General features: G+C 42.7%; 1 protein-coding gene across 6 annotated transcripts in view; it reads right to left on the bottom strand.

Moving 5' to 3' along the window:
• The window catches only part of LOC142403050 (synphilin-1-like), a 141,977-nt gene that overhangs the window by 83,501 nt on the left and 34,492 nt on the right, over positions 1-23,984 (bottom strand). For 3 of the 6 annotated variants that reach the window (XM_075489180.1, XM_075489182.1, XM_075489183.1), the window contains exon 2: positions 5,896-5,998. In XM_075489180.1, coding sequence (XP_075345295.1) covers positions 5,896-5,952 — 57 coding nt within the window. In that variant the 5' untranslated portion in view covers positions 5,953-5,998. Of the gene's footprint in view, positions 1-5,895; positions 5,999-23,984 lie in introns of those variants that run through there. The other 3 variants (XM_075489181.1, XM_075489185.1, XM_075489184.1) reach the window with 2 other exon arrangements.

Genomic DNA, 23,984 nt, shown 5'->3' with positions numbered 1-23,984 from the left:
CGGGACGTGGAGAGCGCGTCGGAGGATGCGCGGTTCCAGGTTCCGACGGACCTTACCATGTATGGCCAGAGGTCACACAGTTTATCTGAGGAAGGGGCTTGCAACTGCCCGAGAGACCCCTCGCAACCACCCCCCTCCCCCAGCGCTTGCGCAGAAGATTGAGAACTTTCTAGAACAAGAACCATGTAAGTCCTCAAGGGGCATACCTGGAGGCAGGGATTAGCTTATAAAAGACATGCCCCCCCCAGGGAAGCACGCGCGTGCCCACCACTGGAAGATTGCCACATCTGTCATCGTCATCGCGGGATCCAAGGGTGGTGATACTTCTTCTTTCTCTTTCCTCCTCTCTTCTCCTTTCCTTTTCTTGCTTCTCTCTTCCTCTGCTCTTCCAATATATATATGCAAGTTTGGGATAAATTGTGATGGGTTGCCTGGAAAATAGCTCCATTGCCAAATCGCCTTTGTTCGTTCGTTAAGCTCGCCAGTTCGTTAAGTTTGTCCGTTTGTGGAATTCGCCAGTTAATAAAGTTGCTGGCCAGACTGTTCCTCTGAGTCATTGTCGTGACTCTACCGACCACGCGGCTCTGCCGAGCAGAGATCGGCTTTTGTCGGTACACAGTCGGGGAATCGAAAAGATTCACCCCTCTTGCAACCCACCGAGTGGGACGAGACACTGGGCAGGGTAGACAATTGTTTAATCTTCTCTGCATCCACAGTGGCTACACCAAAGACCCAGCAGTACTGTCTTGGGTCCCTGAAGTACCCTCTCCTGAGGTAGTCTATTGCCAAGGATACACGGAGTCTCCGGGCCGGTCACAATAGGATGTTTTTGCCACTTGTTCCCTGTTAGACTCACCCCAGCCTCCAACACAGACAACTGTTGGGATCCCCCTGTACCTCCAGAAATCCAGATGGGTTCTTCCCCCTTCTACCCTCATGGCATTAGGGTACACTGTGCACCGATGTCCACCAAAGCCTAATACTCCTATGGATCCGATGCATCAGGCCATCAAATCCACACAGTCCAATAAACCCGGTCATCCCTTTCCTCTGTGTGGCCAGAAGCAGGGACCCTCTATTCCCGGTCAGAGTATTCACTATCTGACCCCCTGTACTGGGATTACGTGGCAAGGTTTTGGTAGTTGGGGGGGCTGCAGGAGTGGCTTCTGTGAGAAGATGCCAGAAGCTGCCCCCATGTCAGACAGAGCCAGTTCCAGCTGGCTCCAAGACAGACCCACTGCTGGCCAAACCTGAGTCAATCAGTGACACTGGTAGTGCCTCTGTGATACCATATTTAAGAAGGGGCAAAAACTGCTGTGCAACAGCAGCTGGGAGAGAGAAGAGTGACAGTAGTTGCTGAGTGATCTCCCTGTCCTGATCTTGACCCACGAGCTTTTCGTCGCTATTTCTCTCCCTGTCCTGTTGAGGAGGGGGAGTTATAGAGCAGCTTGGTGGGCAGCTGGCAGCTAGCGAAGGTCAACCCACCAAACCCCCACAATGTCAAACCAGAAGTCCCTTCTCCAAAATCAAGGAAAGAGGCATTCTCAGCCCTTCTTCTACATCTGATCAGACCCTTCCTCCTCCTCCTCCCTTACTAATCAATGGTATGGTCCTGTCAACCTCTGCACCCAGTGTTTCTTTTTCACTACCAGGGTGATTACTGTAGTTGAGGTTTTGGTCCCTGTCTCATCCATGGTGTCCTCAATGTGGTTTGAGTCGCTGTCTCAACCATGCTCCTTTGATGGTGCTGAATGGAGGATCGATAGGCACAGGCCAAGCCCCAGTACAGTGCTAGGAGCTGCTGGGTCTCATCAGGGTAGGCAAGGCAGCCTTCCGTCAAGTGGTGTGCCAATTCAACAGGATTACATGCCTGTTCAGGCATAAAATCCCAGGTTATTTGTGGAAGAATGGTTAAGTGAAAAAGGACACAGCTTAATTGATGTGAGCAATCCAGCCTTTGATGGGGCCTGGGAGCCAGAGATCAAGGTGAAATTCCCTTGAGAACAGCAGAAGGAGTACTTGGTAAAACAAGATAAGCGGGACTAAGTCTGGGAAAGTGCTGATAAACCCCCCTTTGTGAACAGTGCATGAACGGCAACTTTGTACCAATCATATAATTGTTTTAAGCGCGTGGACAAGTATAGTTATCCAATAGAATAGTCGCTGTTAGGGCGTGCTTTGCTTAGCTTCTATATAAACCTGTTAAGTAATCTGAATAAACGAGAACGACCATACTCATATTGAGATTCATCGTTACTGCGGGTCCGTCTCCCACTCCGACAGTTATTGGAGGTGATAACTGCAATAGGCACCTGCCCAAATCCTTCCACACACCCTGCCACCCAGGGATCCACCACTTAAGAGCACGTTTCAGTATCGCCTCACCCAAAATTGTTTCTTCTTATGCCAGAATGAAACCAGGTTCCACACACCTAACAAAAGGCCAATTATGTTAGATAACAGGATCAAACAGCTTACATAAGGATGTACAAGAACCTCGGGAGCCTGTGCAACAAAGCCAGCTATGTCAATCCCAGACGAAAAGAGGAAGGTGCAATCCCTCATTCTCTCCACAAGATAGCCCACCCAACACAGGACCGGCATCAATGCCAGGGCCAAGTGCATGGCCACTGCTTTTATCAAATGTTCCCAGGCACAGCAAGACAGAGAGATAAGCGGCACAGCAAACAACAAGAGTTGAAAGCAGCCACTAACAATCCCTAGACTCTACTATACAGTAAAGCAACCAAGCTCCATGACCTGTACAGAAGCCTGCGAATTAACAACTACAACACCTACAGCATGCTCAGATCAAAACTGTCGTTATCTCATGCCCCATATTGAGTGCTAAAAAGGAATGTGGTGGGCCAGTAGCCAAAAACCCACCCTGCCTTTTATTCACTCACCTCTCCCAGTCAATGGGGAGAAAAAAATGAAAGGAGGGCAAAAAGACTCGTGGATTGGGATGACAGTTTAATAGGGAAAGCAAAAGCTGCGTGCACAAGCAAAGTACAAAGAGGAATTAATTCACTACTTGTCATTGGCAGGCAGATGTCCAGACACTTCCTGGACAGCAGCTCCTCAGCACATATAACGGTTGCTTGGAAAGACAAATTCCACAACCACAAATGTCCCCCCTGCCTCCTCTTTTCCCCAACTTTAACTGCTGAGCACGACATCATATTGTATGGAATATCCCTTTGGTCAGTTTGAATCAGCTGTCCTGGCTATATACCCTCCCAACCTCTTGCCCATGTCTAACCTACTTGTTCTGGTGGAGAAGGGGGTTGGAGAGAAAGCCTTAGAATCATAGAATCATAGAATCATTTAGGTTGGAAAAGACCTTTAAGATCATCAAGTCCAACCATTAACCTAGCACTGCCAAGTCCACCATTAAACCATGTCCCTAAGCACCACATCTACATGTCCTTTAAATACCTCCAGGGATGGTGACTCAACCACTTCCCTGGGCAGCCTGTTCCAATGCTTGACAACCCTTTCAGTGAAGAAATTTTTCCTAATATCCAATCTAAACCTCCCCTGGCACAACTTGAGGACGTTTCCTCTTGTCCTATCACTTGCTATTTAGGAGAAGAGACCAACACCCACCTCGCTACAACCTCCTTTCAGGTAGTTGTAGAGAGCAATAAGGTCTCCCCTCAGCCTCCTTTTCTCCAGGCTAAACAATCCCAGCTCTCTCAGCCGCTCCTCATAAGACTTCTGCTCCAGACCCTTCACCAGCTTCGTTGCCCTTCTCTGGACACACTCCAGCACCTCAATGTCTTTCCTGTACTGAGGGGCCCAAAACCGAACACAGTATTCGAGGTGCAGCCTCACCAGTGCCGAGTACAGGGGCACAATCACTTCCCTACTCCTGCTGGCCACACTATTTTTGATACAAGCCAGGATGCCATTGGCTTTCTTGGCCACCTGGGCACACTGCTGGCTCATATTCAGCTGGCTGTCAACCAACAACCCCAGGTCCTTCTCTGCCTGGCAGCTTTCCAGCCACTCTTCCCCAAGCCTATGGCGTTGCATGGGGTTGTTGTGACCCAAGTGCAGGACCCGGCACTCAGCTTTGTTGAACCTCATACAATTGGCCTCAGCCCATCGATCCAGCCTGTCCAGATCCCTCTGTAGAGCCTTCCTCCCCTCAAGCAGATCAACACTCCCACCCAACTTGGTGTCATCTGCAAACTTGCTGAGGGTGCACTCAATCCCCTCGTCCAGATCATTGATAAAGATATTAAACAGAACTGGCCCCAACACAGAGCCCTGGGGAACACCGCTTGTGACCGGCCGCCAACTGGAGTAAACTCCATTCACCACCACTCTTTGGGCCCAGCCATCCAGCCAGTTTTTTACCCAGCAAAGAGGGATATCCTTGATGCTGTGGAAGCACTGCTCAGCAACAGCCAAAACGTTTGTGTGTTATCAACATTGTTTTAGCCACAAATTCAAAGCACAGCACCATACAGGCTGCTATGAAGAAAGTTAACTTCAAAACTTCATCCCAGCCAGACCCAGTACACAGGAACAATTTAAATTGTGAACACCAGTGCTGTGCAGCTGCTCTTTCCACAGCAGCCTAGTGATAAAATGTGAAGGCCAGGTATCTCTAAATTACGTACACTAAGAGATGAGTACAGTACTAGAATAACCAGGAATTCTCTTGTTAATTTTGCATCTGGCAACAAATTCTTTTTTCCCCTAACTGTTAAAGCGGAAGAGTAAAATTGCTACCTCTATAATTTGTGCTGGTTGTTAATTTAAGGTTCAGCATCAAATCAGAGAACAGCCTATTAAAACAGGCAGCCTGATTTGTTCAGCAGAAAAGTGAGTAACCTAAACCCACCAGTATGCAGTAATGGTCACAATGGTCAGAGACATGGAGAGGTTATATGTACTATATTTTATAGTTTTACAAAACTAAGTATAGAAACAGATACCAGGACATGATCTAGCATATAACAGTAATAAGAAGAAAGTTGCCCAGAATAAGGTATCCTCTCAAGATTGGCTTGTTGTCTTTTAGTATCTTGGGCATTCACCATATTAATCGTTAATAACAATTAATTGTTACAATAATTAAAAATAAAATCTTCTCCAAAAGGAAACTGTCTATGAATAAAGCATCTGGAATGTTTTAAAATTAATCAAGAGTCTCAAATGCTAAAGGGAAAACAAGACCCTTTGTAAAAAAATAACAAAACCTATAAAATTATAAAAAATGTGGAGGGAGGTGGGGGCATACTGCCTTTGACAGTAAAAGCGACCTGAAAATTGAATTAGCAAATTCTTATTATGGTGAATTTAATGTATGTATTCAAGTCCCTAATTAACCAGATGTTCAACATATTAGCAACTCTGTTACACGTAAAACACTGGCAGTATAAGTATAATTAAGAGTAAGTGAATATACTGTATCAGTGTTTCCTATAACAACCACTAACTAACTTATAAGACCAGTATTTTTGCTTACATTTACAGTTGCAGTTCTTTTAGGTTTAACACAAAGGATCAGTGCCGTCTTTGAAACCCTGGAAGTCCTTCTGCCTTTTTCTGCATTCTAGAATGTCACAAGTTGCTACATCAGACCTATTTAGAAAACCTTGCTGGACTTGGAGATGGCTGCTGTGGGAAAGGGCAGAATAGTAATTTCATATAAGAGGGAACAATAACTCTTCATATAAGAGGGAGCAATTCAGAGATGAGAGAAGCAGGAGACTTCTCTTACAAGATACCTTATTTTTATTGTGGATTCAACCTATTTAAACACTCCCACATATAAGACAAAAGAAATTTTGCTCCTAACAACAGTGTTGTTTGTTATATCAGGATTGAAATATCTAAGATTGTCTCAACTTGCATAAATAAAATAACATTTGTACTTACTGATATATCATCATTAAAATCTATTTCATCCAAATCGAGGTATTCAGGGGCTTCCATTATTCTTCTATGGACATTTTGTGTAAGTCAGAACAGTAGTAAAGACCTAATTAAAAAAGAGAAATATATTATTTGCTAAACAGTCAAAAAAAAAAAATTTTAAAATAGTTGCTAGAATACTAAAAATATTTAACTTGTAAAGTAAAGTAAGTCATTCATAACAATCTGTGGTCGGTTGACCTTGGCTGGATGCCAGGTACCCACCAAGCCGCTCTGTCACTCCCCCTCCTCAACTGGACAGGGGAGAGAAAATACAACAAAAGACTCGTGGGTTGAGATAAGGACAGGGAGATCACTCACCAATTACCATCACGGGCAAAACAGACTCAACTTGGGGAAATTAATTTATTACCAACCAAATCAGAGTAAGATAATGAGAAAAAAAACCCCAAAACCTTAAAACACCTTGCCCCCACCCTTCCCTTCTTCCCTTCTTCACTCCCAAGAGGCACAGGGGGACGGGGAATTGGTTGCGGTCAGTTCATCACACGTTGTCTCTGCTGCTCCTTCCTCCTCATACTCTTCCCCTGCTCCAGCATGGGGTCCCTCCCATGGGAGACAGTCTTCCACGACCTTCTCCAACATGGGTCCTTCCCATGGGGTGCAGTTCTTCACGAACTGCTCCAGCATGGGTACTTTCCACGGGGTGCAGTCCTTCAGGAAAGGACTGTTCCGGCATGGGTCCTCTGCAGGGTCACAAGTCCTGCCAGAAAACCTGCTCCAGCGTGGCTCCTCTCCACAGGGTCACAGGTCCTGCCAGGAGCCTGCTCCAGCACGGGCTCTCCACGGGGTCACAGCCTCCTTCAGGCGTATCCACCTGCTCCAGCATGGGGTCCTCCATGGGCTGCAGGGGGACAACCTGCTTCACCATGGTCTTCACCACGGGCTGCAGGGGAATCTCTGCTCCGGCGCCTGGAGTACCTCTTCCCCCTCCTTCTTCACTGACCTTGGTGTCTGCATAGTTGTTTCTCTCGCATTTTCTCACTCCTCTCTCTTCCGGCTGCTGTTGTGCAGCAGTTTTTTTTCCCCTTCTTAAATATGTTATCACAGAGGCGCTACCACCATTGCTGACTGGCTCAGCCTTGGCCAGCGGCAGGTCCGTCTTGGAGCCAGCTGGCACTGGCTCTATTAGACATAGGGGAAGCATCTGGCATCTTCTCACAGAAGCCACCCCTGCAGCTCCCCCAACTACCAAAACCTTGCCACGCAAACCCAATACAATCATAAAAGCTAAACATGATTTGTCTCCTATACTCTGCATATCATGAAGAAGCCATTTCACTTATTAAGGAAGGATAGCTATGTGGTACTTGAACTGGAAGTCATAAAGACTTGATCCTACATCACTCAGTCCTTCCAGAGGTTCAATATAAGCATACAACAAAAAGTCTGAGGTTAATCAAAAGAGACTTCAGAGCCCTGGGAAGAATGCTAAAACATTCAGGAGCACAGGTAGTGTTTTCCTCAATCCTCCCAGTATTGGGGGGAGACTTTGGAACAAACAGGCGAGCCCAGGATATCAATACCTGGCTCCAGGACCGGTGCCTCCACCAAAACTTTGGGTTTTTAAACCATGGAAAAGTCTTCGAGACACAAGGTATGCTGGGGCCTGATGGGATCCACCTGTCCCGATGGGGAAAATGTGTCTTTGGGTGTAAGCTGGCAGAACTGATCGAGAGAGCTTTAACTAGAACCTATGGGGGAAGGGAATACCAACAGGAGAGCTGATGGTAAGCCAAGGGTTGGCATGACATCACCTGAGGGTGGCAATATTAGTGGGAACATTTATGCTGCTTCTGGAAGCACAGAGGGCTCAGGAGCATATCTGAAATGCTTGTACACCAATGAACACAGTATGAGAAACAAACAGGATGAACTGGAAGCGTTGGTCAGTTCCCAGAGCCATGATATCATTGGTATTAGTGAGACTTGGTGGAATGAGTCCCATGATTGGAGTGCTGGGATGGAGGACTACAGGCTGTTCAGGAGGGATAGGCAGGGCAGGCGGGGTGGAGGTGTTGCACTATATGCAAGGGAGAGGTTTGATTGTACAGCCCTTGCAGTTAACAGTGATGTGGTCGAGAGCCTCTGGGTGGGGATTAGGGGGAAGGAAAACAAAGGAGATGTTGTAGTAGGTGTCTACTACCGATCGCCCAGCCAGGATGTAAGCACTGATGAGTTATTCTATAGGCAATTAGGAGAAATCTCTGGATTGGTAGCCCTTGTCCTTATGGGAGACTTGAACTTCCCAGACATCAACTGGGAATATCATACTGCTGTGACAAGCAAGTCTAGGAAATTCCTGAAGTTTGTGGAAGATAACTTCTTGTCGCAGGTACTCAGGGAGCCAACTAGGAAAGATGCCCTCCTAGACTTGTGATTTCTGAATAGAGAAGGACTCGTGGGAGATGTGATGGTAGGTGGCTGTCTTGGCCACAGTGATCATGATATGGCTGAGTTGAAAATTTTTAGTGTAATGAGAAAAAAGGACAGCAGAGTTGCTACCCTGGACTTCAGGAGAGCAAACTTCAAGCTATTCAGAGAGCTATTTAGCAGAATCCCCTGGGAATCTGCCTTTGAGGGCTTAGGAGTCCACGAGTGCTGGTCAGTCTTTAAGAAGCACCTTTTAGAAGCACAGGAGCAGGCAGTCCCACTGTGTTGAAAGACAAGCAAGCGGGGCAGAAGACCAGCTTGGCTGAAGAGGGAACTCCTCAAGGAGCTCAAGAGGAAAAAGAAATTGTATGATCTCTGGAAGCAAGGTTAGGCTTTGCAGGAAGGTTACAGAGCTGTGGTATATGCAGGGAGAAGACATGAAAGGCCAAAGCTAAACTAGAGTTGAATCTGGCCAGTGTTGTGTCAGACAAGAAGAAGGGCTTTTTTAAGAACGTTAATAGCAAGAGGAGGTCTAAAGAAAACATTGGATACTTGATGAAGATGGTCACCTGACTAATAGGGACGAAGAAAAAGCAGAGGCATTCAATGCTTTTTTTGCCTCAGTCTTTAATAATACTGATAGACCTTGGGCTGCCTGGTCCCCTGAGTTGGAGGACCATGAGTGCGGGAACAGTGACTTTCCATTTGTGGACACTGAAATTGTAAGGGACCAGCTGTATCAGCTGAATGTTCACAAGTCCATGGGGCCTGATGGGATTCATCCCAGAGTACTGAAGGAGCTAGCAGATGTTATGGTGGGACCCTCTCGATCATCTACCAAAGGTCTTGGGAGTCTGGGGAGGTCCCTGCTGACTGGAAGCTAGCCAGTGTTATTCCAATTTACAAGAAGGGCGTGAGGGAAGACCCAGGGAACTACAGACCTGTTAGTCTAACCTCAGTTCCTGGAAAAATTATGGAGAAGATTATATTGGGTGCTACTGAAAGGCATTTAAAGAACAATGCAATCCTCAGGCACAGTCAACATGGGTTCACAAAGGGAAAGTCCTGTCTATCTAATTTGATATCCTTCTATGACAAGGTCACCCGCCTAGTGGATGAAGGGAAGGCGGTGGATGTAGCTTTTCTGGATTTTAGTGAGGCTTTTGATACTGTCCCTCACAGCATCCTTCTGGACAAGTTGTCCAACTGTGGGATGAGCGGGTTCATGGTGCACTGGGTGAAGAACTGGCTGAATGGCAGGGCTCAAAGGGTTGTAGCAAATGGGGCTACATCTGGCTGACAACCAGTCACCAGCGGTGTTCCTCAGGGCTCAATTCTATGGCCAGTTCTGTTCAATATTTTTATCAATGATCTGGATGCAGGAGTTGAATGCACCATTAGCAAGTTTGATGATGATACCAAACTGGGAGGTGCTGGTGACTCTCTCAAGGAATAAGAGGACTTGCAGAGGGATCTAGATAGATTGGAGCATTGGGCAAAGATTAATGGGATGAAATTTAAAAATTTAAAGGGGGCTTATAAGAAAGATGAGGACAGACTTTTTACCAGGGCCTATAGCGATAGGACAAGGGGTAATGGTTTTAAACTGTAAGAGGGTAGATTCAGACTAGATATAAGGAAGAAATTTTTTACGATGAGGGTGGTGAAACAGTGGAACAGGTTGCCCAGAGAGGTTGTAGATGCCCCATCCCTGGAAACATTCAAGGTCAGGTTGGACAGGGCTCTGAGCAACCTGATCTAGTTGAAGATGTCCCTGCTCATTGCAGGAGGGTTGGACTAGATGACCTTTAAAGGTCCCTTCCAACCCAAACCATTCTATGAATCTATGAAATCCAAATGCCAGATTCTGCATCTGGGACAGAGTAACGCCAGGCACAAGTATAAATTGGGAGAGGAGTGGCTGGAGATCAGCCCTGCAGAGAGGGATCTGGGGGTGCTGGTTGACAGCAGGCTCAATATGAGGAGTCAGCAGTGTGCCCTGGCAGCCAAGAGGGCAAACCGCATCCTGGGGTGCATTAAACACAGTATAACCAGCCAGTCAAAACGGGTGATTATCCTGCTGTATTCAGCATTGGTGCAGCCTCATCTTGAGTACTGTGTGCAGTTCTGGGCCCCACAATTTAAGAAGGATGTTAAGGTACTCGGATGTGTCCAGAAGAGGTCAGCAAAGCTGGTGAAAGGGCTGGAAGGCATGTATTATCCCTAAAGACAAGTACAACAGAAATGAAAGTGGAAAATGAACCTATTTTAAAAGAAGTTGATAAAGAAAGGTGATAATGTATTTTTAATTGATGTGAAGCACTACAGAAGTGTTAAGTATTATTATGGAAGCAAATTAATCAAACACCTGCATGCCGATGGGCAGTAGTGAATGAATTCCTTATTTTGCTTTGCTTGCATGTGTGGCTTTTGCTTTACCTATTAAACTGTTCTTATCTCAACCCACAAGTTTTCTCACTTTTACCCTTCTGATTCTCTCCCCCATCCCACTGCAGGGGGAGCAAGCAAGCGGCTGTATGGTGCTTAGTTGTCGGCTGGGTTTAAACTATGACAACTTCTTAACACAAAGATAGAATTTCAGCATGTTTCTTAAGGTTTGAGCTTTAACGTGCTATATTTGGGTGACATTATAGCTTACTTGTAGGAAAATACTCTGTCACCTATACCATCATGACACTAACAACCAAGTTGCTTTTACAAGCACAAGTCCCAGAGAAAAGGTCCTGCTTTGCTTATGTATCTATATGACACTCAGTGACCCTCACTAAATAGGTACAACTTACATTGAGCCAAATCATACAAAACATCCCCTCCACTGTCAACCATAGCGAGCAAGTGAGCTGAAATGAGTTCTGCAGAGGTACTAAAATCTTTATACTGCAAATGATCAGAACAAGGGGCAAAATGATCAGAATGGGGCAAAACAATTAGTATGGCACAAGGCTGCAAGGACATGCTTAATGCTATCTGTGAAACACAGTACAGATCTCCCTAAAACCTAGCCAAGTTTATGTTCCAGAGAGCACTGAGGAATAGGAAATGAGACTGTGACTTATTGCAGGATAGCCTTGAAAGGTCCTTCAAATGGAAAAGGAATGCATGATTTTTGAACAGAAGCTAGCCCGAGGACACAGAATGTAGTGTTTTTAAGAGTAACTAGGTGAGAAAAACAGGGAAAAAAAAGAATGCACAACGGGCAACTAACTTTTTCCCCCTGGGTGTAATTATACCACCATTAAAGCAAGCAATGGCCTTCTAGAGAACTTGCACAAGGAAAATATCTGAAATCTTTTAACTATGATCATTGTCATTACCAATATAAAAATTCAGTATCAGTACAAGTTACAGAGTTGGGCTATGGTTTAAAGAACTTTTTTCAGAAAACTTAAGTGCTTGTCCACTGGTTAAAAAAAATATAATTGTATAAGATAGTACAATCAAATCAAGCAATAACTGCACTTACAGGGAACCTAAACTTTAGAATTTATGTCCTTTTGTCCATAACTAACTGCAAACATAATTCTTTTGAAACAGAACAATAACACTAACAAATCTGACAAGAGAGGGAACTTCATTCTCTTGTTTTAGGGAGTGATGTGATCATTAAGAGGTTCAGAGATCCATAATTTCAGATCCCAGTCATTTTAATTAGCATTTATTTGACTTTTGTCATTTTAGACTTCTGTATGCCTCCTACTGTAAGAATTGAAACCATCCTCAACAGATTATTTTGTGGAAGAATTGCTTTCAGTTCACACTCATACTGCTGTCTCATTCTTCAAAAAATGAAGATATGGTACTATCCAATACACTAAAACATTTCAGGTCATACACTCTCTGCAAAAAAGATGTTTGTCAAAACATGGTCTCACAATAAGCAATTTGGGTAGTTCTCATTGTTTTCCTGTCATTGCTGTCCCTTTAGAAAAAGATAGAACAAATGATCTTCGGATAATACTCTTCTTGAGGCGGGCTCTATAACTTACCAATCTTGCTAAGTGTCCCTCCATAGATGTAAAAATTAGCTGCCAGTTTATCACTGTGACTACTGATACTACCTCAAACCGAATTACTAAGTTTTAGAAGCAAAATAAATGCCGACCGCATATGCGCTGTCCTACGTAAATTATAGGATTGCAGAATCTACCCAGTATCATTCCATAAGATGGTACACATATGAGGCAAGAATGAGAATTAAAATATAAAAGTTTAAAGGTGGACCATATCCATATCATATATATGGATCACATCACATACAAATATCCTAAAAACCAACCAAAGCAACTTCACTGAGTTTGAGTTTTTAACTGGAATTAAGTGGATAAAAAAAAAAAAAACAAAACAAAACACAGCATGTTTAAAAAGCAATGGATGAGATAAATAAAACTACCCTAAACATGCCACATAATAAGGGAGAATAGAAAAGATTACCTAAATATTTTATTTTGTGATTAAAACTGATTTATTCAGGAAAGGAAGCTTAGCTTCCTGATTACCACATATCTCAAAATTTCAGAAGAAAAATCTTATCCTTTCAAATCTAATTTTTAGTTCTAAATTGAAAGATGAAAACATACTTTCTTTTTTTAATGCCCTCAATACTTATCAACTTTAAATGACCTAATTGAATTTTATTAGCTGAATAAACTGAAACATGATAAATACTCTCTATGAAGGTACAGAAAGAGCTACTGTTGTCAAAAACTTGATTGACCACTTCAACAAATTCCAATTGCAGGTGCTTAGCTAGCCAGCAGTGCCCACCAGTTTAAAGATTCATTTTGCTTTAATAATTCAGCAGGGAGCAGAGCTGGAGGGGGGTGTGTGTGGTGTGTTAGCTATTTTAAATATAACAGATTTAGGGCTAAACATAAGTTTGTCATATTTCAAAAATTAGTTTTAATAGTGGGGTTTTTTTAATGAAAATAATTTTTTAAAAAAATCCAATGCTTTTAGAAGAGGGTTTGTGATTGTTTAAATAACATCTGGCTGTAAACTCCAATTCTTATGATTCATTGTCCCCATCAAGTTTTTGGGGAATATGAAAAGGTAACCTAGCCTGAAGGACCAGCAATAAACACACAGGATATTTGCTACTGTCCTCTCCCCTTGACGATGATCATGAACAGAACTGTCTCTCATTTTCCTACTGCTTAGCTAGAAGTCAAGAGCTGGCAAAATAGTTATCAATAGCTGACCTATGTCAATTAAAGTATGGTAGAAGGAGGAAATGTTCTGTAAAACTTATATATTCTGCAACATTTTCCCACTAAATGAGAATATTTTCCCTTAGCTGTTAAATTTGTATTCCTTTGCACCAGCTAGTGCTGCTGAATATGCAAGAAACCATAGAGGCAAAAAAATGCTACATCCATCTGTGGCTGACTGAAGGACTGCATTTCACCTGGAGAATCACAAAACTCATCATGCCAGTCCACACTCATGCGACATTACTTCCCCAAAATGGTATCTTCTGTCTTCTCAAAACATAAAGGCACAGAAGGGCTGAAGAGAAAATCAGTAACAAACACAAACACATTTTCTCTATGGAAAACTTTTCTTTCTGAAAATAGCCTTCAGTTATACATAAAGAAAGGGTAAGAGACTCATGCATTCCATTCCCTATAATAAGCTTTTCAGTCTTTTCCTGATGTGGTGAAACTGGACAGCAACTCAGAGAACAAATACTATGACCAAATAAGATTTCCCATGACTATACTTGGAGTCTTATTCAAGAGGTGCACTTCTTGATATAATTTAACATAGTAGAACTACACCATATATAATGCAAACCATATGGTAAGGATAGTACTCAGAGCTGTAATTATTTTGAGAGCTTTTCAATGGCTAAATCCAGCATATCACCAGAGATATAAACAATTTGAATAGCATTCACAAGCAAATCATGACAGAACTGGTCAAATTCAATGTAAAAATAATTGCAACTGAAATAGCAACTGCCAGCAATGGTTGACAAGCGATGAATAACATATTTCCAGCATCAAAACCAGAGCAATACAGATGATTGTCCCTAGCGCGCTAGCAGAAAGCTCTATGACATTTTATTGATCAATTTTCCTAATTGTGTTTTGGAAGCTGGATGCTAAATATTTTGTAAAATTTTAATCTAGATAAAGGCGATTCCTCTCTGGCAATTCAGCTTGCAGAGAGAGAGACATACACACATATATATATTCATACAGGCAAAAGAAAGCCTGTCTGCTCTTATAATTCAAAGCTGAAAAGAGAAAACCTCATAATACTTCATCCATATGTACTCAAGAAAAAGTGTTTTTATTGTTTCATGAGACATTTCCATTAGGAGAAATCATCAACTAAAAATTACCAAACAGAAATGTGGTAATAGTATTACTGGTATAATATCTTGCATATGTGTGTATTGAAACAGATACTAAACAGTGATTAGATTGTAAAACAAAGCAAAACAAAAGAATCATCCTTCTCCTTTTCAAACAGTAACAATACTTGTTTTTCCAAAATAGAGGATTTACTTTGCTATCTTCCTTTCCAGCTAAAACTGTTTTTCTGGACTGAAATCATGTTATTGACAAATATAAAATACAATTAGGTGAATGGGGAAAAAAGGGGGCATGAAAGTAATTGACAATAAAAGAAAAAAGCAGCAAAGTATCAGATACAGGAAAAAAATCTGACAATTTCTGAAAACTAAAACTACACTCTATGTTGATGGTGTGCATTACCTACAGGTGAAATGCTTAAATTTTTCACAGGGTTCTTTTGCAAGCTAGTTCAAGCCTCGGATGTGTCTCAACACACAGCCTCACAGTCACAGCAACAAACCCAAGGGGCTGGCATGCCACAGTATGAGGATGAAGAAGATTCAGCATGGGAATGAGTTTTCTGTTTGCTCAATGCAAAACTGTGGAGTAAAAAAGCACAACTGATTTGTAGTGACCCCTTTGTAACAAGGTTGTAGGGAATTTGGTAGCTTCAGAAAGGAATATGATCCAGTAACTCAGCCAAGAACAGTCTCAGTGCTGCATGTGAAAGACTAAATCCAAGGAGGGAGCAAAGGGGAAATGTCCTTTATTAAGCCAAAACAAAACAACTAAACACTGGTAATTGAGAATGCATAATTTTAATTATTTATAGATACATAAATAGCAAGAACAAATAACAATAAAAAGATCTGCTGTCACTTAAATACTACTTCAGTTGTAACTAAAAAATCCTGCTAAATGCCACATGGGATGTTATTTTCCACATCTCAAAACTACTATACCAAAATATTTGGGGATTTACTTAAGCTTTCAAACAAATATAAAGTAAATCAGATGTAAATACTTTTATAGTCACTGACAAAAGACTATGTTTCCTTAAGCACAGTTAATATTAAGGACTTAAGCTTCAAATCCCAGAATGCCATGACAGTTGTTTTTTAATTAGGGAATAATGTTACATTTTATAATTACAGGTCTGACAAAAAAATAAACATATTACCCTTTCTTGTTACAGTAGCTCAAGACAAACAAGCTTCACAGGCAAAAGGAAAGGCTTTACAGCTTTAATTTCAATATACAGTACGAATGAGTATCTGTTTCAAATAATGCTTGAGTTTTATTCTATGACAAACATTAAGAAATATTAAGAGCATAAAACCAAATTTCTTCAGTTTCAAACAAATAGAACAGTGTAATTTTTCATGATGTTAAATCTAGTTAGCATGCAGTGAAAAGTTCAACACCCAATTAAAATCAACAGTTCAGGAAGGCACATTTTCTGTCAGCAGTAAGAAATATCTGGGACTTTGAATTCAAGTTTCTTCATTCTCACTTTCCACCATAATAGTGGAGTTCTACCAAAAATTAATTTGGCCTTGTAACCCTATTTACTACACAGTATAAGGAAAGCACTATAATATATTCAGGAGCACTGCCATAATTAGGGGATACAGAAGCTGCACTGTTGAATGAAAGCAAGAAAGCATGGGCAGTGGGTCCTAACACAGCTAGTCTGGGCTAAGACTACTGCCTTTTCAGCTGTCACATGTCTCATTGCTTCTTATGTTCCTTGGGGTCTAGCTGTGGGTCTCATACTAAGACTATATGTTCTTTGGGACAGGGATTGTGTAGTCACTCTACGTTTGTCCTTATCTATGAATGAAGCTCCACAGTACAAGAGTAATCCAATTAAACAATACACATTATGTGAATACACTGCAATGGACTCTGGAAGAGGTCATATTTGAAGCTTTGTAGGAGATCCACAGGAAAATTAAAAATCTTTATTCACCAAATACAGATGGCACCTCTCTACAGGCCATACATGCAAAATATAAGGACAAAGCACCAAATAAAGATGAAGCTGCAAGCTTTCTATGTATGTCACATGCATGAGCAATACTTCAAATTTTATACTATACATACATGTGCTCTTAAGAAAACCCTAGCTTCTCATTCATATTTACATTCTCTTCATTAACTCTAAGGGGGAAGTTACTTGGGTATAATCAATAAATATTCAAGCAGATGACTTGAGAATGTAAAGTGAGACACTGCAGCTCAAATTGAGGTTCATTTACTATTGAAGCATTCCACTTCAGTTTTGTGCATTCAAATAAAATGACAACCTGATGTATGGTGACACTATTTTGACACTAGTAAGTCATATAAGGGTTTGTGATACTCTAATGCAGTCTGCAGTGCATTGTTCAACCAATTTTGTTAACTTCTAGGGCTCCCAAAGGTGGGGGTTTTTTTCTAATTATGTGAAATAACATTCTTTCTATTCCTTGTCCTGCTCAACATCTGGATTTTCTCTCACTGACTGAGCACCTCTTTTGCACTAGTTTGTTTTATTTACTTTTTTTCCTTTTATCATGCAAAGGAAATTATCTGTCCAGTCAACTTTAAAATATAAAAAAATAAAGGGGAAGGCTCAGTGGGAGAGGGGAGATATTGTAAACAGTAAACATTAATTTGAAATAACAATTTATTGTAAGAAACATGAAAGTCAGCAGTGAGGCTGAAAAATTATGCGATTTACTTCAGTGAAGAAATGAATTCTGAGATTGGGATTACCTTGTCCCTTATCACGTTTATTCAGAAGTTTTCCCAAGTTCAAAAGTTTGCAGCAGCAAGTTATAATAGTATAGTACTTCTGAAGCGAGTCAAAGTAAAAGCACTGCATTTAATCAGCATGCAAGTACCATCATTACACAAGTTACACTGATAGGATAGGAAGAGGGAATGCAGCAAAGCACAATGATGTTCCAACAACCAAAAGAAGCTATTTTTAAATTTAACTTCAAAAAAACCCCTGCATTACAGACATACAGAAACAATCTACCCACGGTCCTGGAGAGGTACAAATACTGAGCCCAGTTCTGTTTCTAATAAAATAAATGCACATTCGACATTCATTTTAGATGAGAACAAATGTAATTTTTTTCCAGCTAAACAGAAACGGATCTCTCCCAAGAGAGGTCTACCTAGACCTCAAGATCGCAGATTCATCCAACCTTGGATATAAAGCATTCCTATGGAGTCTTAAGAGAGATTGAAGTCATGTGGAGGTAGGTAATAGTGTGTGGCTCACCTGCTTTATCTTCTACACCTATGAACTGCATGGAAAATTCTTTACAACCTGAGGCATTTTAACATCAAGTATTTTTAACAATTACACTGATTGACCATATGCAGTCTGCAAGTAACCCGCATTTCAGGAGGCACAAAGTGAGGATAAAGAATGCTTATTAAGAGTCAGTTCCTTATGCTTTTTAGCACACTGAATAGTACTCCACATAATTTACTCATTCCAAAAGCAAAGTATAACTCAAAGGATGACATCTGAGCTCCGCTAAAGTACGTGCAAGCTTTGCCATTAATCCCTGTGTGACTAAGACTTTACCCACCTTGAGGACAAAGAGTATCTGGTTGTTAGGAGGTGCTTCCTTACAGTCTCCTCTACTTGCTTTTCTAAATATTATTCTATTTAGTGCTCTCATGAACAAGCATTACTTTTAATATTAGAGTGATTTAATTTCTTCATTCCCTAAAGAAAACAACCTAACAAAAATAAATCAATCTTCAGTCAGATTAGTGAGTGATCACTGAGTGATCTGACTAGCTGAAAGGTTGTTTCTACTGTAACACAACTTGGAAGACATCTGATAAGCTCACTGAGAATCACTCCAAATTTCTCATAAAACCATCCTTTCCACCCTACAGTTCTGTTTTTCCTTCAAGATTCAAGCATACTGGACTCAAAGCATTAAGCCCAAATACATGCACTTGAGCATGCCAGAATGGGGCCTAGAAAAATAAACTTGTTTGTTCTAATTAGACTTGAAGGAAAAACTTTTGGAGTTGAAAATTAATATTTGTTATTTTAAAACTGTAACAGCATATATGATTCAAGTACTGCACAAAAGTTTATGAACTATCTGCTTAATATTAATGAAAGTATCAAAACAAATAAGATGTCAGTTGATCTGTTTAAAAAATGATATTTGATTTGCTGCATTTGTTTAGTTTATGTTACTATTCCCTTTGAACTACTACAAGGCTCTTCGCTCTTAATATGAAATACTCTACAGTCATGCAATATTAATAAGCTTACTTCATTATACTCTAGCTTGTAAGGTAATGGTTTCGGACATTTCCCACCAGCTAATTCTTTCGATGGGCTTTAAGACTCACTGACATGCAGATCAGAACCAGATCAAACAACTCCACTCTGTAAATGACACATGCGCACACATGTATAAATGCAGGGAAAGACCAGAAAGAAACCTCACTAGAACACACAGCAAGATTACATGCTGCTCTGTTACCAGAAGTTATTTTTATAATGTCACTGTGTCGTGGTTTAGCCCCAGCCGGCAACTAAGCACCAAGCAGCCGCTCGCTCACTCCCCCTCGGTGGGATGGGGGAGAGAATTGGAAGAGCAAAAGTAAGAAAACTTGAGGATTGAGATAAAAACAGTTTAACAGGTAAAGCAAAAGCCGCGCACGCAAGCAAAGCAAAGCAAGGAATTCATTCACTCCTTCCCATGGGCAGGCAGGTGTTCAGCCATCTCCAGGAAAGCAGGGCTCCATCACGCGTAACGGTGACTTGGGAAGACAAATGCCATCACTCCAAATGTCCCCCCTTCCTTCTTCTTCCCCAGCTTTATATACCGAGCATGACGTCATGTGGTATGGAATAGCCCTTTGGTCAGTTTGGATCAACTATCCTGGCTGTGTCCCCTCCCAGCTTCTTGGGCACCTGGCAGAGCACGGGAAGCTGAAAAGTCCTTGACTAGTGCAGCAACAACTAAAACATCTCTGTATTATCAACACTGTCTTCAGCACAAATCCAAAACATAGCCCCATACCAGCCACTACGAAGAAAAGTAACTCTGTCTCAGCTGAAACCAGGACAGTATCCACCCCTTATTCCATACCATTTACGTCATGCTCAGATCCCACACTATCCAATACATTCTCATTACCCACCCTCACCCTTCCCATCCTTTGATATAATACACACATATCATTCCCTTAGTCTATGGACCACCCATACAAAATATTTGTAAAATGTCCATAAATGTCCACAAAATGTCCACTGAGTTAATTTAGTCCATGACTTTGGGCTTCATCTCTTATGGTTGTTACTCAGGACAGGAGAGGTGGTGTGTTTCTTGGAGTTATTGGGGACCAAAGCCAGCTCAGGTCAGGTCACTGCTGCACTTGCACTGCTTCTTGTAAGGCTTGTCCTCCATTTGTTCAGGTGGTTCCGGCTGTAGTAATTCCCACAACATGCAACTCAAATCCCGGGATACAACAATTTAAAGGTATTTCCATTACAATCTCCACCCCTGGTCCCTTGGGACCAGACCATCAGGTTTAACATTGCAATGAAGTCCTCCCCTTGCCCCTGCTCCAGCTTGGACTTATCCACAGAATGCAGTACCTTCAGAAGTAAACTTGCTCCAACATGGCCTCATGCACAGCCACTGATGCTTCAAGGTGTACCTGCTGCAGCATGGACTTCGTCCACAGCCACAGATGCTTCGAGGTGTACCTGCTGCAGCATGGACTTCATCCACAGCCACAGATGCTTCGAGGTGCACCTTATCCAGCGTGGACTTATCCTTGGACCACAATCCCTTCAGAGGTATACCTGCTGTGGCACAGACATAACCATGGCCACAGACGTTTCAAGATATACCTGCTCTGGCATGGGCTAATCCATGGGCACAGACGCTTCGGGGTGTCCCGCTCCCACGTGGATTCATCCACAGGTCACAGTCCCTTCGACTCGAGTTCACACCAGAGTTCCAGCCTGTCCAGTACAGCAGCACAGAAACAGCAGCAATTCCCTGGCCATCTGCCAGCCCAGGCGCATGGCCATTGCTGTTATCAAAATGTTCCCAGGCACAGCAGAGTAAGGTGATCAGCAGTACAGCAGCACGGCAAGCAGTGAAAGCAAAAAGCAGCCACTAACGAGCCCTAGACTCTAAGGTACAGTAAGGCAAGCAAGCGTACGGCAAGCAGAGAAGCCTGCTGATTAATAGCTAAACAGCAATAACAGCTATAAATTCTATCTGGCACATTCCAATCAAATCTGTCATTATCTCAAACCCTTCGTGCCCCACGTTGGGCGCCAAAAAGGACTGTCGTGGTTTAGCCCCAGCCGGCAACTAAGCACCACGCAGCCGCTCGCTCACACCCCCTCGGTGGGATGGGGGAGAGAATCGGAAGAGCAAAAGTAAGAAAACTTGAGGGTTGAGATAAAAACAGTTTAATAGGGAAAGCAAAAGCCGTGCGTGCAAGCAAAGCAAAGCAAGGAATTCATTCACTCCTTCCCATGGGCAGGCAGGTGTTCAGCCATCTCCAGGAAAGCAGGGCTCCATCACGCATAACGGTTACTTGGGAAGACAAACGCCATCACTCCAATGTCCCCCCTTCCTTCTTCTTCCCCAGCTTTATATACTGAGCATGACGTCATGTGGTATGGAATAGCCCTTTGGTCAGTTTGGATCAACTATCCTGGCTGTGTCCCCTCCCAGCTTCTTCTGCACCTGGCAGAGCATGGGAAGCTGAAAAGTCCTTGACTAGTACAGCAACAACTAAAACATCTCTGTATTATCAACACTGTCTTCAGCACAAATCCAAAACATAGCCCCATACCAGCCACTACGAAGAAAAGTAACTCTGTCTCAGCTGAAACCAGGACACACTGTTTGTAGTGAACTAGTAAAAACAGAAAATGTACTAGTCTAGTAGCTGTACTAGACATTCTGTACACATTTGGAGTAGAACATACAGTTGCTGCCTTTGACAAAATCCAAAGCTAAACTATAAGAAATGAAGGTGTGTTTTACTTCAATTTCTAACAATCTTTTGTACTAGGTATGGAATGTGGTCTCTCTGCCACTCATCTACCTGCCAACATGCACCAATGAGAAAAGCAGAGAAGTATCAAGCAGAGAGATAGAGTTCCTACTGAGGACACTGCAGCAGTGTCCTTTCCTCTCCTCTATGACAAGCTATTATACTACTTTTGCACGCAGGGAGCACAAATTAACTTTAGCCAATAATTTCAGTAATTTTAGCCAATAATTTCTATATGCTCATTCCTTATTTAATATTTTTCTATATGTCTGGGTTTCGCTGGGATAGAGTTAATTTTCTTCCTAGTAGCTGGTATAGTGCTGTGTTTTGGATTTAGTATGAGAATAATGTTGATAACACACTGATGTTTTGGCTGTTGCTAAGTGGTGTTTACACTGGTCAAGGACTTTTCAGCTTCCCATGCTCTGCAAGGTGCACAGGAAGCTGGGAGGGGGCACAGCCAAGATAGTTGATCCAAACTGGCAAAAGGGCTATTCCATACCATATGATGTCATGCTCAGTATAGAAACTGGGGGGAGTTGGCCAGGGGGCAGTGACTGCTGCTTGGGGACTGGCTGGGCATTGGTTGAAGGTGGTGAGCAGTTGCATCACTTGGTTTTCACTGGGTTTTGCTTCTCTCTCTTTCGTTGTTTTCCTTTTGATTACAATTAATTATTATTATTACATTTTTTTTCCCCAATTATTAAACTGTTCTTATCTCAGCCCACGAGTTTTCTTACTTTTGCTCTTCCAATTCTCTCCCCCATTCCACCAGGAGCAGAGAGGGTGAGTGAGCGGCTGCATGGTGCTTAGTTGCCGACTGAAGCTAAACCATGACAGTCCTTTTTGGAGCCCAACGTGGGGCTCGAAGAGTTGAGATAACGACAGATCTGACAACAGTGTCTTAAAACTAATTTCTTATAAGCGTTTATTATATTAGTTTAGCAGTCACTTAATTACACTTTTTACCTTTTCTCCTCGAAGAACCAACCTATGAGGGAGACACCTTCCTCCATCTTCCCCTTCCTCTCCAGGCTAATTACAATAGCCCTTTAGAATACTGAATATCCTTGGGATGTTCAAACCAGCATGTTCTGAGTGCTATGCCTCCTGAAGGTGTATCAGACCTTGTTTAAGGTTAAACAACTAATTAAGAATACCATCCAGAGATCTGCCCCAAGGCCGGATAGTTATGAGTGGCAGGGTGTGGGAGATAGCATGGGCAAATGCCTAGGAGAGTGAGCACCTCCAGTGTTTTGGAACTTCACCCCTGAACAAGTGCAGGATCCTGAAAAATTAGTAGAATATTTGGAAAAAGTATGTCGTCACCCTGGCAATTGCAGAGAGACACAAATCACTACAATGTGCTGGGGCCTGGCCCATGCCTACCGAGCCCTGTTCAACACTATTCAAAACCCTCAAGGGGAAGAGAAGGTGTCTGGATCTGGCAACAAAGCAACAGGCACCGCGGCTACTCCACTGCCCCCTGAGACAGGCACCACAGTTCAACGAGGGAACGAACCCAAGTTGGTATCAGTCGCTCCTATACACAAGAAGAAATACACAAGAAAGTCAGCTCTTTTAGAAAGGGAGGATGAAAAAGCAGGGCCATCACGAGAACAGGAGGAGGAGGAAGAGGAAGAACTCATAAACGAGGTAGTAAACACCCAATCCCTGTCCCCGAGTGAACTGTGAGACATGCGAAAAGATTTCAGCCGTCATCCAGGCGAGCACACTGTCACCTGGCTGCTCCGATGCTGGGATAACATGGACAGTAGCCTGGAATTAGAGGGTAAGGAAGCCAAGCAGCTGGGTTCCCTTTCTAGGGAAGGGGGCACTGACAAAGCAATTCAAAAAAGGGCACAAGCCCTCAGCCTCTGGAGGCGACTCCTGTCAGCTATGAAGGAAAGATATCCCTTCAAGGAAGATGTTATAAGTCACCCAGGCAAGTGGACCACCATGGAGAGAGGTACCCAGTACCTGAGGGAATTAGCCATGTTGGAGGTGGTTTCTGGTGACCTGGACAACGAGCGGATACCCAAAGATCCAGATGAAGTCCAGTGCACAAGACCCATGTGGCGGAAGTTGGCACGGAACGCACCATCGTCGTGTGCCAACTCACTAGCAATACTGAACTGGAAAGACACAGAAGGACCAATGGTAGATGAAGTGGCTAGCCAACTCCGGTAACAAGAAGAAAATCTCTCTTCCTCCCTACAGGCCTGCATCTCGGCTGTGGAGGAGCTGTCCCGGGAGGTCCAGCAACTCGAAAAGGAT

This window comes from Mycteria americana (assembly GCF_035582795.1).
Source record: "Mycteria americana isolate JAX WOST 10 ecotype Jacksonville Zoo and Gardens chromosome W unlocalized genomic scaffold, USCA_MyAme_1.0 Scaffold_32, whole genome shotgun sequence".
Lineage (NCBI taxonomy): Eukaryota > Metazoa > Chordata > Aves > Ciconiiformes > Ciconiidae > Mycteria > Mycteria americana.
Note: the sequence above shows the minus strand (reverse complement) of the source record. Positions and strands in the feature narration are given on the sequence as shown.